Below are 14,563 nucleotides of genomic sequence, written 5' to 3'. Positions count from 1 at the left end.
CACTGCGGTCAACTTGAGGATTTGGGGCTCTTTTTTTGAGATGTCGCTTTACTTGTGAAGTCTGGCAGCTGGCTACTGTTAGCAACTCTCATTGTTTTGTCTCAACTTTCATTGATTGTTTAAACTCAACAACTCATTAAGTGTTCCTTGAAACTTGAGGATGCACCACTTTAGGGAAGTTTATTCAGTATTGTTTGTTTGGACTCGTATGATGCTTTGAATATGGTTAGGAAAGTATTACTCTTTAAACCTATATCAAATAAAATTTGAGGAGGATACTGACCCAGAAATATAGATGAATAAATGTTCTTTTTATAGGTCAACGAGTAAATATTACATTATATTTAAGGGGTTGATCCCCAGATTTGACACTACTAAATTAAAGAAGCAAAAAACTGTAATTCTTGTAATATTATAAATAAATAAAAAATCTAAACTTCAATCTAAGACCATAAAAAATGGTCCCTGTATTCTATTTTCCTTTACCTATTTCGTATAATTTATCTCTATCTATCTTTATTTCAATTTAATTAATTTTGTTGCATCTCTCTCACCTGTACAAAACTAGCGTTTCTTGGAAGCTGCTGCCGGCTTTGTCTTCCAAAGTACCAATCTTCAAATCTGCATCTCTTTTTTTGCTTTTAAACTGAATCATGATGTTTGATCTTCACTTCATTATTTGCTTCTAATCCCAATGAACCCATTGTTTGAGATTGGGGTTTGGTTGAAATGTCTGAGGAATGAAGTTGTCGATCATGGTGAGCTTGCGCCGTCCATATGAGAACCAAAATTACCATGATGATTGAGAGAAACACCATTGCCCCCCACGCCATGCGGGCGGCTCGCTTCCATGGCTTGCAGTGGTGGCCGAGGATCTCGGAAAATGCGTCCTTCACGGACTGGCATTGGACTAGATTTTCCATGCCTGGATATACATTTAGCAGGTTTTGAACTGAACTTGTGTAAGCCTCCACTGTTTTGTAATCGTTGCTGGATATGAATTGTCCCTCTCCACAGCTTCCATTGTTGGCATCCGAACATGTAAATACTTCCAATATCTACATAGTCATGCAAATCCGTTACAGATGTTTATCACATGACAAACTCGAAAAGAGTAACAGATAAGATCAACAAAGGGAACCTGAGACTAGGAAATGAACATGTTGGATTTTGCATACCTTCGGTATGTCGCCGATCCTGATCGTATTAGCGGGGCAGTTATTTGGCTGATATGTATATTCCGGTGGTGCGGTGAAAGGGTTGCAAACATGAGCAAGATTAGGATATGTTGTCGCTCGCAGCTCCGATATGTTCGCATTCACCTGAAATCATAAGTCAGTTAAATTGTTCCATGGATTTGAGTTCGGACCATTTTTTTTATTCGGAGTTCAAGTTATTTGGTGTCAAGTCAGCTAACATATGAACTAAAAAGAACAAAAGACATTGAATTACCTCATTAACAAGGTTATAAATTCCAGCACTAACATCAGACAGGACTGATTCTGCAGACAGCAACTCATCACAAGGAAGAATCGAACTCAAAGTGTTATTGTATGGATTTTCTTGGAAATTTTCCAGAGCTGTACATGTATCACCTGAAAAACTGTAATTCAAACATTTACCTTTTGAGTTTTTCAATTCAATTCCAACCTGGAATATATCCCAAAGTAAAACTTGAACTCACTTTTCCAACACGAAATATATCCCAAAGAACAACCAGCATAGAATTGTCAAGATCCAACATATTCCAATTAGCCTGAAAAATGATCAAAAATGAAAATCTTCAGCTCAGAGTGATTCACAACAAATTGAGTTAAATTCATGAATGCGTAAGTTCCTTACCAGTAAAGTGGTCGTCGAATTCTCAGAATTCCAGTCACTGCAGAAGGACAAAAAAAATTCAACCTTCATAAGAACAATGGCATGAGTAAATACATAGATACAAAAATATTGGTGAACATACCAGACAAAGCAATAACTGCTACCAGGTTCAAGGAAATAGTCACTGTGGTTACTATAAACCTGTAAGAACAAATAGATACAAAGGGTCAATAATCAACATTCGAGTCTGAGTAAAAAAAATGCAAAGATATCGGGGAAGTTTGAGAGAGATTTATTACACTATCTGGAGACCCCTATCGATCATTCGTCTGTTTTTTCTAGCCTGTCTTGCAATATCGTCAGCTTCAACATCCAATCTCCGAGATGTAGTTGTAAGAAAACTAGAAGCCTCACCAGCTCCATTAGTGTCACCCAAGCTATCCCTCATTTCTTTCATGGCGCCCGTAGTGTTGTATATAGTGTCTGATGCCTCATTTGCTGTTCTTATAATAATGTCCACGACTGTTTTCGCTTCAGAATGGAACCTAACAGTCCCTCCAAGAACTAAACCTGAAGCAGCTCTGAAGAAAAAACAGTGTTTTCATCAATGGTGGAAACAAAACCCAGAATTGGTTTCAATCTTTGAAGCTAGAAAAACACGACATTATTCAATCAAAGTGATGAACATTTTGGAGAGTTGAAGAGCTTACACGGCCAGGATTGTGAAGATCATGGCTAGGAGAATAGGCCATAAGTAACATTGCTTGTGACAGACAGATTTTATGTCGGGTTTTCTGTTTCTTTTGCAACAGTAAGTAGTTGCCAAGAGATAGATCCCGTACAATATTCCACATAAAAGCCATAAGAGTCCGATTGCATATCCATAGATCCCTGTAAATACAACTGACTGCAGAAAATAAAATAAATAAAAATTTAATGTAATAAAGTGAAATTGTAAGGGAGGTTGGTATAGAGAATTACACTCCAATAATGCTTGTTAGTGATATCAAATCCTCCTCTATACTTGTTAAAATTGTCCAATGGATCCACTCTTACTGTATCATCTTCATTGCTTGAATTTGTATCTAATTAAAAATAAAACAACAAAAATTTTTAAAAACATAGATTTATCATTTTCTTTTTAAATTTATGATAAATATTATACAACTATTTAACTGCTTCAGCTTAACAAACTTCTTATATAACAAGACCAGGCCCTGATAAATTTTTGGGCTTGTACCAAATACTTTTTTAGGCATAATCATAAATTTAGTCTTTAACGTTTACACATTTTGTCAATTTAGTTCTTATTCTTTTGTTTAGTTAAATTTGACTCTCAATCTTTTAAAAGAGTCAAATTTGACCATCTAATATTTCAAAAATAAATTGAATTGTTTTTTAAATGTAAATACTAACTAAAACGTTAAATTTTTAATACGGTGAACTTTATGCTATTTTTTTAATTTTTATGAACTATTTATATATATTAAACTTTTGAAATTTTTTATTTATTGAAGTGACATATAACAAATGATGCCAAGCCATGTCAGACCAACATTGTTAAAAATTAATAAGAGCTAAACTAATAAATGATGTAAAGATTGAGGACTAAATTAATCATTATGCATTTTTATACAATATCGGAGTGAGAGATAGAGTAACAAGAAGAGATGATGAAATTAAAAAACCACTATGCCAAAAAAGTTTAAAGTTTGTATCCGTTTATATTAAGTCACTGAGTTGTATATGATGAAATTAAAAAGGAAATTAGAGAAGTCAGTTAATTAGGCCAGACCTGGAGAAGAAGCACTACCACCAATTTCTATGAAATTTAACGCTAAAATCAGCACCATCAACGATAAAGGCACCATTAATCTTGTGCCATTTGTGAGGCCCATTTTCAACCTGTCAAACAAGCAAACATATTATGAATTTAGACTGGAAATTTGATCCAGGAATTTAATGCCATTGTTTTTTCTTACCAAACTGGAACGAACCCGTTTTTTTTGGTATGTTAACTAACCCATTAAGTCAATATGACTTATGAACCAAATTCTAGGGAACTATGAAGTAGCCCCCTCAAATAAGTTTAAAGCACAACTAAAACACTTGAAATTAAGTTCCTAAAAACAAGAGTTGTTTTTTTGAAGATTTTGAGTTTAAATTTCAAAATTGATGACTAGAATTGTCTACCATAGAGTGCAATATTAGATATTAGAAAAGAGAAATGGAAACTAGCAAGAAGGTACATGATAACCTTTTTCAAAGATTTATAGCCAGGAGCATTGAGGTTTAGTTGGAAAACTAGGGAACTTGAAGCATTTAATAACAAGGTATTGGCAAAAGAAAAGCAAAAAAGGGCATCTAGTTTAAGTGTGAAAAGAGAAAGATATCTTTTCTCATTTATTAAAAAATGGGTTAATATATGATGATACATCATCATGTTATGTATACGACTAATAAAGTGTTTGCAAAACTTTTGTAAAAGCAATGACTTGTGGGCAAGCAAAGAACAATTCTAGACTCTGTTTAGTAAAAGAGTTGAATTAACATCAAAGAATCAGTAAAACAGAAGATTGGTTTAGAAGATACGATGGAAACTTGAAGTTGCAGTTTCAAATACCAATCTGCAACTTGTAACAATGGCAAAAGAAAAGCTAAAACTTCATTCAAAGTACTTACAGAAGTTAATATGATGAATCTTCAAAGCTCTCCTTAACAACAATTTTCTGCTATAAATGCTTGAATGGGTGCTTATGATTTGAACGTCTTCAAAATTCGATCTTCTGGTTTGACACACAACTTGCCCACTTGGACTCTTCTAGAATGAAGTCATCAATGATTCTGGAGATTTTGCAAGCTTCAAAAACAGAGATAACCCAAAGTCAGATGAGACAGCTTCATTAAAATCTCTTTATTACTGAACCCACTTCTGAAACAACTCCTCCTCGGGTGTACCAAATATATAAATAAATGGAACTGATATTAACCAAAACAATTTGGTTTGTCTGTGTCTTTTGCCAAAGTCAAGAAAAAACCAAGTTTAGTTTATTATTAAATGGTCAAAATGGTTGCCTTTCCGTCAAGATTGTGGTCATTCGTCTGCAATTCCTTTTCTCCTTTTTGAAAAGAAAACGTATGCGGGTGCACCAAAGTCCAACTCTCAATCTAAAACGATGGCTTATTAATTTATCTAACTTCTTAGCCTTTATTTCCCCCCCAGTTGGTCCCTTTTTTCTTCAATTCAATATCTCCTTTTATATATTTTACTTATAATTTCAATACTTAATTTTGTTTTTAACTCCTATACTATTCATATATTTTAAAATTGAAGTTCAATTGATAATATTGTCAAAGGATTTCCGTTAAATTAGATTATGCGATTTTATTAGATTGTCCGTGTTGCTAATTTAAAGTCACACGGGGGCATGCGAGCAAAAGAAAATTATCGACTTGTTGAAGAATTTTACAATTTAAGTTTAAATTTGAAAAATCTTATAACCTCATATTCAACATTTGTATTTGCTTATTCTAATAATTGGTCATATGAGCAATTTTCTTTTATTTTTATAAAATGTCACGCAATCCAATTTAACAAAAATTATTTAATAGTGTTATCAATTGGACTTCAACTAATATATCAAAAAGCTCAAACTACTATGCTATGTTTAAACAGACCCTTATACTTATTTTGTAATTAAATAAACTCTTAATCTATTAATTTTTCTCTTAATTTTAATTTAGGTAAATTTTGTCTTTTACTTTTATTTTCACACATGTTCAAAATTTTCTTAATTAAGCACTCAAATATATGGAATTAATCTAAAAACAACTACTTTTTAAGTTTTAATGAAATTCATATTTTCAACCAAAAAAGTTTGAATTTCCATGCAAAATACTAGTATTTTAATTATTAATCATTATCCTTTAGACCTTTTCCATCTAAGATTCATATTGAAATAAATTAATTTTAAATATTGTCCGTTTGACAAAATATAAAAAAAAATCACACCTTTGTTGTTTTAAGCTTGTTTGTTTAATTAATTCAGGTAAATGAGTTTGAAACTTTTTTCTTAGTTAAAACAAACTATTGGGTATGAAAAATTTTCTAAGAAAGAGTTTTAATATATATATATATATATATATATATATATAGTTGTATTTTAGTGGATTAAAAGAATTTTAATCCCATACCTTTGAGTGTTTAGTAAATAAATCTTTGTAACTAATAAACTTATGACGTGTAAAAATAAAAAATAATTACCTAAATTAAGATTAAGAGTAATAGATTAGGGTTTATTTAACTGCAAAATGAGTATAAGAACTTGTTTAAACATAGTAGTTTGAAAGTTTTATTAAATCAATAGAAAAATAATAAGTAAATTTCTGAGATTTAAAAAAAAAAAAAGAACTAAATATTAATTATGTGTAGAACACAGGGACTGAAAGCAGAATTAAATACTAAATTAATTTGAAAAGTGGTGTAAAAAAGAAAAAGACATATGCCTAAGCATGGCTTCAATTCAGACTTCACTGTAATATGTAAACCGCCATTCTTTTGTTTATTTTTGGTTAATTAAAGTTGAAATACATTCAAAGCCATTTGTTTAGATGGGAGGTAGTTAGGAAACTCAGATAACTCTTAACCAAATTAAGTAGCCTATGCTCCTAATCTAACCCATATGTTCATTTTAACTATGATTCTGACACACACCACCTTCGTAGACGGAACTCTACCAATTCCCTAAGCTGTTTCTCCTTCCTATATTTATGATTGAATAAAACAAGGATGAAAATTCGTTTCATATCTTTTACTTTATAATCACGTTGCCACCCTCCTTGGTTTCTATATTATTTGCCTCAAATTAAAGCTAGCTTTTGCAAATATTAATTATAATATATCCTCCTTGAATCCTCCTTTGTTTTCTTATTTATTAATTATACCCGATCAATCTTTCTCGATATATCTTATACTCCCATTCACGTGAGGAATGTGACAGGCTAGAAAGGTTTTCAAATAATAAATCAATTGACAGTAAACCGGAACGACCATCTAAACAGGGGTAAATCATTCGTCGCCTAAGTTCCTAAGTTTTCATTAAGAACATAAAGTTGTTGGTCATCAAACACCACATAGATTCAATTGCCTCATACCATCTAGTCAGAACAAATGATAAGATTTGTTTCATCACAGACATCTTTGTCCCATCGAAAACATCCGCCCCACATGTTCCGTAATAATGTCTAGATGACAAGTCCAACAGGTGTTCCGTAATCACGAACCTCCTCCTATAAATACCTCTAGGAACGATAAAAAAAGGGGGGGACTCCTTAAATATCAAGCCAATACTCTATTAGCATATCTTCAACCCTCAGCCTTAGCACCCTCCTTACCTTCGGTCTTTATCACCTCTGACTCTTTGCCTCGATTGGGTAAACCAACCAACGTAGCAACCACCACTCTCCCTGTTGTATCATTTTATCAACAATATATAAAATCAACAAATATATATTATACTTACTTTTCACATATTTGGGGGTTACGTTTGTATATATACATAATAAAATATGAAAATATTAGTATTACTTTGAATTTAGAAAAGTATACCTATATTGATAAATTGAAATGATTATTAAAATATTAAATGTATAAAACGATTTAAATGATGTATTCAAACAAAATTATCTTCTTAAACTGACTTTTAACGTAGAAATGGAAGTGTGAAAATCACTTTCGGATTTTAAGTGATTTGCGGAAACATAAACATCCACACGTGGGTCCCATTTTTCTAAAACCTATAATTCATATGAAGGAAGGAAATTCAGTATTTCCTAACTACGGTCTATTTTTTTTATTTATTTCAAATCAAACGGCTGCCCTTTGACATCATTGCATAAGGATAACATCATTCAAAACCGACTGCCAATGGATAACAATATCTCCAACATCAAATCCTTTTATTCACTTTTCATTTTTATCACCTACAAATTTATTTTAAAATTTTAATCGCAACCCTTATATTTTTAGTGACGGTTCATATTATATTTATCTTATTAAAAAAATATCTTTGTTAAGTATTAACTAAAATAAAAAACGATAAGAACTAAAATCATGTGTTAAAGATTTGTCTTGTACTTGTTTATTCCTTTACCAAAAGTTCTTCCTTTTGTAGATATTAAAATTTTAAATTTTAAAACATCAAAACCAATTAAATAATTTGTTGAAATTTTTTTATCCCGAGTCAATTTGTTATTTTAATATTAAAATTAATTAATTTCATTTCCTTCTAAAATTTTAATTTTAATTTTTATGTTTCTAAATTAAATCAAATCAAGTAACCCATCTTTAATAATTATTTACGATCCAAATTTCTTTTGATTATATGATCATGGATCTTCCTACTTAACTAAAATCAAAGATTTCACCAAAAAAAGAGCAAAAAATCATTGCAACTAATTTAATTAATTAATTTCATCTTCCATGTCAATCAACAAAACCAAAATGATTTTCATCACTTCTTTACCAAAATTAAGAACAAGTTATTAATTTAGTTAATTGCAAGAATTTTTGTTTTGCCTTTAGCATGGAAGATTTGAGATTATAAAATCAAAATAAATTAAAGTTTCATAAATAATTATTAAATAGGAGTAATTTGAATTGATTTTGTTAAGGATAATTTGAAACATAGAATAATTAATTTTAATATTATGGTAACAAATTGGTTGGCTTTATCAAGAGATAAAAAATTTCAACAAATTTTTAATTGATTTTAATTTTTGAAATTTAAAATTTCAAAATTAAAAAAAATTAAAATTCTCGCCAGTACAATTTGAAAATTTTTAGTTCATTATTTTAGTTTCCACAAATTTTTAATTTTAATCCGTAATTCTTTCTTACCAAGATCAAGACCTTAAAAAAATTCGACAACCAAATTGAAAACAATCTAAAAGTTGAGTGATCAAAATGAATGTCATTAAGGATTTAGCACATAGATAACTAAAATGAAAATATCTTAAAAATTAAGTGAGAATATGCGAAAATGATTTTCAAAAAGAAACATAAATGAATTACAGAATCAAATGATCATTATACAGTAGTTACGAAGTTAGAAGGACTGAGAGCAAAAAGAAAATTCTAATAATTGTAAGTAATACATTTGTACAATGTTAATTTAAGTGGTTATTAAAAATAAATTTAAAAGAAATGTCAACCTCTTAAAAGTTCACTTGTAAACTTCAAAATACAAAAGAAACGAAAACTATACAAACAGAGAGAAATAAAATATAAGATTTGAACTCTACTCCTTTATGTAATATAAAACCCCCATGCAAAGCCCTAAAACGAACAAACTATAGAGAGTACAAAAGCAAGCCTTCCACATGCAAGAAAAGCGAGGGGAACACAGTTTATTCTTAAAATTTAATGGAAAGAGAGTCGACCTTATCGGCGGTTATTTTCTCTAGCACAACCCCCCGCTCGTTTATCGGAAACTAAGCAGGAGGCAGAGCATCATGAAAGCATGGGATGGGATGACGGGGGAAGTATGGTGTTAGCTAGCTCGTCGTTCAGTTTCACTGGAAGTACTTGCATCTGCTTCATTACATCTGGTATGTCATTCAACCTGCAATATACATATATACATTACTTGTATGATATGATAACCAAGTTTGGGAATCCATAATGCCAACCAAGCAATGAGCAAAATTCAATAGCATAATTAACAGGAGTAGACTCGTTAGAAAATTCATAATTTATATGTATTTAAATATCGTGGTTAATATAACCACCTTTAATTGTTTCATTAAAAGTTTGAAAGTGAACATAAAGAGGGTAGCAGCAAGTACAGTTCTATTCGGATTTGGGAAATGGGGCATGAATAGGATCAAGCAAACTGCCAAAGAGAAGTTTCTGAATAACAATTCAGGCAACTGGATTATATTTTAATCAAGTAAATTGAGTGTTTTGCAGATCATGTGACAAGAGAAAGCAAGTAACATTTATAGAAAGCTGGAACTTACTCGTTCATGATTTTGAGAATGTTGTCACGAGTTTGGCAGAGAAGACCAATATTTTCCTGTATCTGAAAACAGATAAAAACAAGAATCCCATAAAGCTGAAGCAAGCAATCAGACAAAATGCTGTTCACTTTTACATCAAACTGCTACTCGCAGCTGATATTAAATGAAGATACTTTTTAAATAAGGGCTATACACAAATATCTATATTCTATCATATGAAGAAGCTACGTACTTAAACACATGAAATATGTAAAATATTAAAATAAAAAAATTTAATTGGGAGTAAAATGAAATTTAAACACATAAATCATATTAAGAATACTAAATGTACTATAATTGTTTATCATGGTGTTGTTATTAATCTTGAGTTATTACAGAGTTGACTTGTGACACCAACTCAATCAACAACATTATTAATATATACAATCAATAGATATAATAAAGTATGCCTAATAAAATTAAAATGTAAATATTATATTAAAATAAAGATTTAGTTTAGTAGTAAAGTTAATGCTTTATTGAGGTAAATAGCATGAGTTTAAATCCAACCACATGCAAATTCTTTAGTAGTTTTAAAATAAAATAAAAATTAAAATACCTCAAATAATATAACTTATTTTAATAACGAAAAGACAATTTCATTAAAATATAAATAATATATTAAAATAAAATTTTGATTTGGACATTTATTAATGTAAATAACACGAGTTTAAATCCTGCCACATGCATATTTTTTATATTTCCCTAGTCAAGGGTTTATTTTAAGTATAGATATACAATTCATTGAAGCAAGAAAGTATGCATAATACAATTAAAATGCAAATATAATATTAAAATCCCACCTCATGTAAACTTATTATTATTTTTAAATAAAAAGACTAAAATACCCTCAAATAATACAATTTATTTTAATTAAGGAAAAACATTTTAATAATTTCTCTAACCAAATTGGAGCTCGATTGACTCGTGACAGCAACTCAATCAAGGGATTTAAATAATATCATAAATATTTGAAAATAATGATGCAGACTCTTTCACTGTAGAATAACGAAAGCTTTTATCTAAATACATCAGAAGCACACACTGGTTGAACAAATAAATGAATCAGTCAAGACACTTGTATTAACCACATAGAAATCATGCACTCCTTTCAATTTCGTCCAATCTTCTGAAAGTTGGACAACAATGAGAAGTTATAGCTAGAAGACTGAGCCAGGTTGAATCCAACCAAATAGTTCTTTTTCCAGCACTGCTTTCTGAGTGCTTTCATATCAGGCAAGAGTATGTAACAGTGATGATTTTTTTTTTCTTCTAATGTGCTTTAGAAAAATACTTTATACCAGACTTCATAGAAGTGAGAAATCAAGATGTCCCAAAGATAGGGTTAAGGAACCTCTCAATACTAATCATTTTCACCAAACATATAGAAGGATAACATAAAACAATCTACTCATAACATCGGTAGTTCACCTGAAAAGCTGCAAGATTTGCAGATATTTGATTGAAGGCATGAGCATTCTGCTCTAGAAGTTCTCCTGTCACCCCACCAATAGCTGTAAAATAGCATAACGCAGCTTTCCATTAAAATTTCCAGTGTTAACATCATAAAATATTTTAATCAAGCACCATAAATCTAAATTCAAGCTTTATTTGTTGCAATGATCAAGAAGAGAATATATTCAATAAAAAAGTACGGCTACTTCTTACTTCTCTTTTAGACTATTTTTAGCCATGACTTGGACCCTTTCTTCTGTTACTTGCATTCTGTGACAAAAAATGTATCTATAGAAGAACATCAAATTTTCCTCTTCACTTTTCTCACTTTCTTTTCTTTATTAGAAATTGGTAATTTATTAAAGCTATAAAACGGGAATCAAATAAGACCTGCCAACTAAAGCCCCACAGGCTAAGAAAAAGGCAGAAATAATGCTTCACCCCCACTGTCCAAATCCTTCAAAGTTTCAACATCTCTTGTCAACATAAATTACAAAAGCATTGACAGATAGCTCAGGCTAAGAACATCTAAAATCAGAACAATATGCATAGCAGGGATCAAGTAAATAAAAAAACCCAAGAAAGCACCAAAATGATTCAAAGATCAAATCTAAACCAATAGAGCACATCTCTAAACCTCGAACAATTAAGAGCAACTTAAAAATAGTCAAAGATAACACCCACCTCTGTATGGAATACCATCATCATAGTCCATAGGAACCATTGGGGGTGCATAAGGAGAAAGATTAGGTCGAGCTGCAAACTGAGTAGGCTTTGCCGTGGGATCAGCAACTCTTTCCTGAAAACAAAGCAAAAGTTATTCCTAAGCATCTTTTGGTCCAAAAAAACAGTCATAAATCATAAACTACAAATATTTCCCTATTTATTATTATGTCAACAAAATATTATCATGAATTGGCAACTTTGAAAGAAATTATTTTGCTTGAATCTAATATATTACAAGTCTAAAAACCAATTAAATCTCCATCTAACATATTCATCAAAAAAAATCTCCATCTAACATCTGTACCACAAAAATATAAAATACTATGTTCAACTCAATAACCTCCCTATGCTCAATGAGCTCTGCTCCACTACCTTTCATATACAAGAGAGGTTTCCATTGTGAATGGAAGCAGTCATTCACATCTCTCCAGATGTGCCCGTGTGAAAGAGGAAATAGGAAATTAAATAAAGATATGCTCTCCGCGTGTCAGTATCACAGGGAGAATATTTTACCTTTAAAGGATATCTAATATCTTGCATTCTAAGAATTAAACAACTGAGCATGCTCATAGGAGTAAAAAAAAACAGAAATAATTACAGTTTAGCACACAGAAGAAAGAAACCGATAAATCTTACCTTTTTGTCTTTACTTTTCCTGGCTATATTATGTTCTTCCTTCCTTCTCTTGCTATTTTCCTTTTTCTGCATCAAGCATAAATCAGATTGTTCTCTTATCACACATGTGCATGCAGGCGCGCACACAAACACATATACACTATATAAAACACAGAGTAGAATTATGGAATCAAGCCAGCAAAATATAAATTGACTCCAATGATTACAGCCTGCCTCGTTGCAGCAGCATTTTAAGCCACTTGAGAAATATGTTCTACATCTATGAGTCTATATATTCTAGAACTCAGACAAACAGTTAAGTGATGAATTTAGATCGACTTTTGAGAACAGTAACGCTTACCGTCATCCATCTGCACCGCAAAGCCACATCCCGGACTGTCTTATTTTGTAACTGCAGGGCGATTTTTGCATATCGAATTATGCTTGGCTCTGACGCATATCTGCAAGGAGATGCCACACAAAAAGAATCAGAATTAGAACTTGAATCCTCCCAATCCCAACAAAAGGAAGAAAGTTAAAAATAAATTAGGCTAATAACGAGATCATTCAGTAAAATGTGGAAAAAAAATCAATTGGATTATCCAGAACAACCGACAGAGATTTCCGACATTCAAAAGACCTCAATCCCCATCAAAACTCTTACAAGGAAGTTGTTACCATGCGTATTAGCTGCTGAACTATTCCATTCCCTTCCATTTTATAAATTTAAACACTCCCAACCAGTTCAAAGAAACGATAAATTCAATCAAGAATGGTACAACAACAAAGTTCACATTTCTAGAACTATAAATTGAAATTTCACAAAAATAGAATTTCACCAAAGCCCCAAAATCCCATGCAACCAAAAGAGCAAAGAAGACTCACTTTTTTAAGCCGTCGTCGAGGATAGCTTGCTCTTCCAAGGTCCAATCCAAGGAAATACCAGGGTTATGCTTCATACCCGAACCTGAGGTCTCTGGTACAGGATTCCCGTTGTTCAAGTGAGCTCCATTAAAAGATGACGCTTGATTCGCTTCTTGTTGATGGTTCCCCGGTGGGTTCGCCATCAATTTTAAAATAAAAAATTTCCGATTTTCACACCTTTCTTTGGTTCCTACAGAATATAATGGAAACACAAAAGGAATTTTTTATTTAAAAGAAAAAAGAAATGTTTTAAATGAAAGTTGGTTCCATCCAGCCAGCTGAAGAGTTCCCGCCAGAAAAGAAGCAAACCCCAGATTGGTAAGGAATTGCGAAAAGGAAGAGGAAAAATTCAAAGATTGAGAAGGAAAAGAGTAGGGGTATGATTAGATTAGAGTAAAGGGAGCTGTAATTCTGGTTTTAGTTAGAAGTGTATGAGAAAGGGAAATTGAAGATGGGGTGGATAAAGTACAAGGAAGTGGAAAAATCAATCAAAATCAACTTGGGAAATGGGAATCTGTGTTGATTTGAAGTTACAGAACTCTAAAAGTACATCTCTTTTCATTCTTTCTATTACCGGAATTTGAGGGGAAATATATTATCTTTATTAAATGACAATCTTGCCCTTTTTCATGCTATCAAGATTTAATTGATGAAAAAACATCCAACACAACATACAAAATATTTTTAAATGTGTAGTAAATCTTAATTGTAAGAGTAGTTGGAGAGGCTAAATTTTGTTTATTAGGGAAATGAAGGGGTTCGATCTCGATACTTGTGGGTGTCGAGGTTACTGCAACATCGTTTTATCTTGTTGGAGTTGAAGTAACCATTACTAATTAAAAATATGTTTTTAAAAAATTAACAATATCCAAAAATGATCTCAAAGCTGTTTCACCAAAATCTCTTGCCTAACACAAATAAATAAATTAGGAGAGAGCACTTTCGAGTCTCCACAAAACAAGGT

At 31.4% G+C, this 14,563-nt stretch overlaps 2 protein-coding genes across 5 annotated transcripts; both read right to left on the bottom strand.

The window, feature by feature from the left end:
* Positions 1-279: 279 nt before the first annotated feature.
* Positions 280-4,914, bottom strand: LOC105777319 (uncharacterized). Of its 4 annotated transcripts, none has more exons than XM_012600525.2 (11): positions 4,504-4,914; positions 3,617-3,726; positions 2,803-2,906; positions 2,532-2,728; positions 2,121-2,402; positions 1,964-2,022; positions 1,843-1,879; positions 1,685-1,756; positions 1,453-1,603; positions 1,179-1,322; positions 280-1,058 (listed from the first exon to the last, which is right to left on the bottom strand). In XM_012600525.2, exons 2-11 carry the CDS (start codon positions 3,717-3,719, stop codon positions 642-644), a joined length of 1,566 nt encoding a protein of 521 aa, XP_012455979.1. In that variant the 5' UTR covers positions 3,720-3,726; positions 4,504-4,914; the 3' UTR covers positions 280-641. The 4 variants fall into 4 exon arrangements, with proteins under 4 accessions (XP_012455979.1, XP_012455980.1, XP_052477725.1 ...); XM_012600526.2 differs by lacking the exon at positions 4,504-4,914 and adding an exon at positions 4,079-4,200; XM_052621765.1 differs by lacking the exon at positions 4,504-4,914 and adding an exon at positions 3,804-4,031.
* Positions 4,915-8,937: 4,023 nt separating this feature from the next.
* LOC105777320 (uncharacterized) lies at positions 8,938-14,166 on the bottom strand. Its single transcript, XM_012600529.2, has 7 exons — positions 13,561-14,166; positions 13,037-13,136; positions 12,697-12,762; positions 12,019-12,133; positions 11,311-11,393; positions 9,841-9,902; positions 8,938-9,443 (listed from the first exon to the last, which is right to left on the bottom strand). The coding sequence occupies exons 1-7, from the start codon at positions 13,740-13,742 to the stop codon at positions 9,332-9,334; spliced, it is 720 nt and encodes a 239-aa protein (XP_012455983.2). The 5' UTR covers positions 13,743-14,166; the 3' UTR covers positions 8,938-9,331.
* Positions 14,167-14,563: the final 397 nt, after the last annotated feature.

Source organism: Gossypium raimondii, chromosome 10 (assembly GCF_025698545.1).
Source record: "Gossypium raimondii isolate GPD5lz chromosome 10, ASM2569854v1, whole genome shotgun sequence".
NCBI classification, from domain to species: Eukaryota; Viridiplantae; Streptophyta; class Magnoliopsida; order Malvales; family Malvaceae; genus Gossypium; species Gossypium raimondii.
Note: the sequence above shows the minus strand (reverse complement) of the source record. Positions and strands in the feature narration are given on the sequence as shown.

What these genes read in the sequence shown, in the direction of transcription:
- LOC105777320 (XM_012600529.2), bottom strand. Translation starts at nt 13,742, where the DNA reads ATGGCGAACCCACCGGGGAACCATCAACAAGAAGCGAATCAAGCGTCA. An exon ending in TGATGGTATTCCATACAGAG is followed by an intron (nt 11,394 to 12,018) that starts GTGGGTGTTATC and finishes GCTATTTTACAG; the next exon opens with CTATTGGTGGGGTGACAGGA. An exon ending in ATTCTCAAAATCATGAACGA is followed by an intron (nt 9,444 to 9,840) that starts GTAAGTTCCAGC and finishes TGTATATTGCAG; the next exon opens with GTTGAATGACATACCAGATG.
- LOC105777319 (XM_012600525.2), bottom strand. Translation starts at nt 3,719, where the DNA reads ATGGGCCTCACAAATGGCACAAGATTAATGGTGCCTTTATCGTTGATG. An exon ending in ATCTTCACAATCCTGGCCGT is followed by an intron (nt 2,403 to 2,531) that starts GTAAGCTCTTCA and finishes TTTTTTCTTCAG; the next exon opens with AGCTGCTTCAGGTTTAGTTC. An exon ending in ATTCGACGACCACTTTACTG is followed by an intron (nt 1,757 to 1,842) that starts GTAAGGAACTTA and finishes ATCATTTTTCAG; the next exon opens with GCTAATTGGAATATGTTGGA.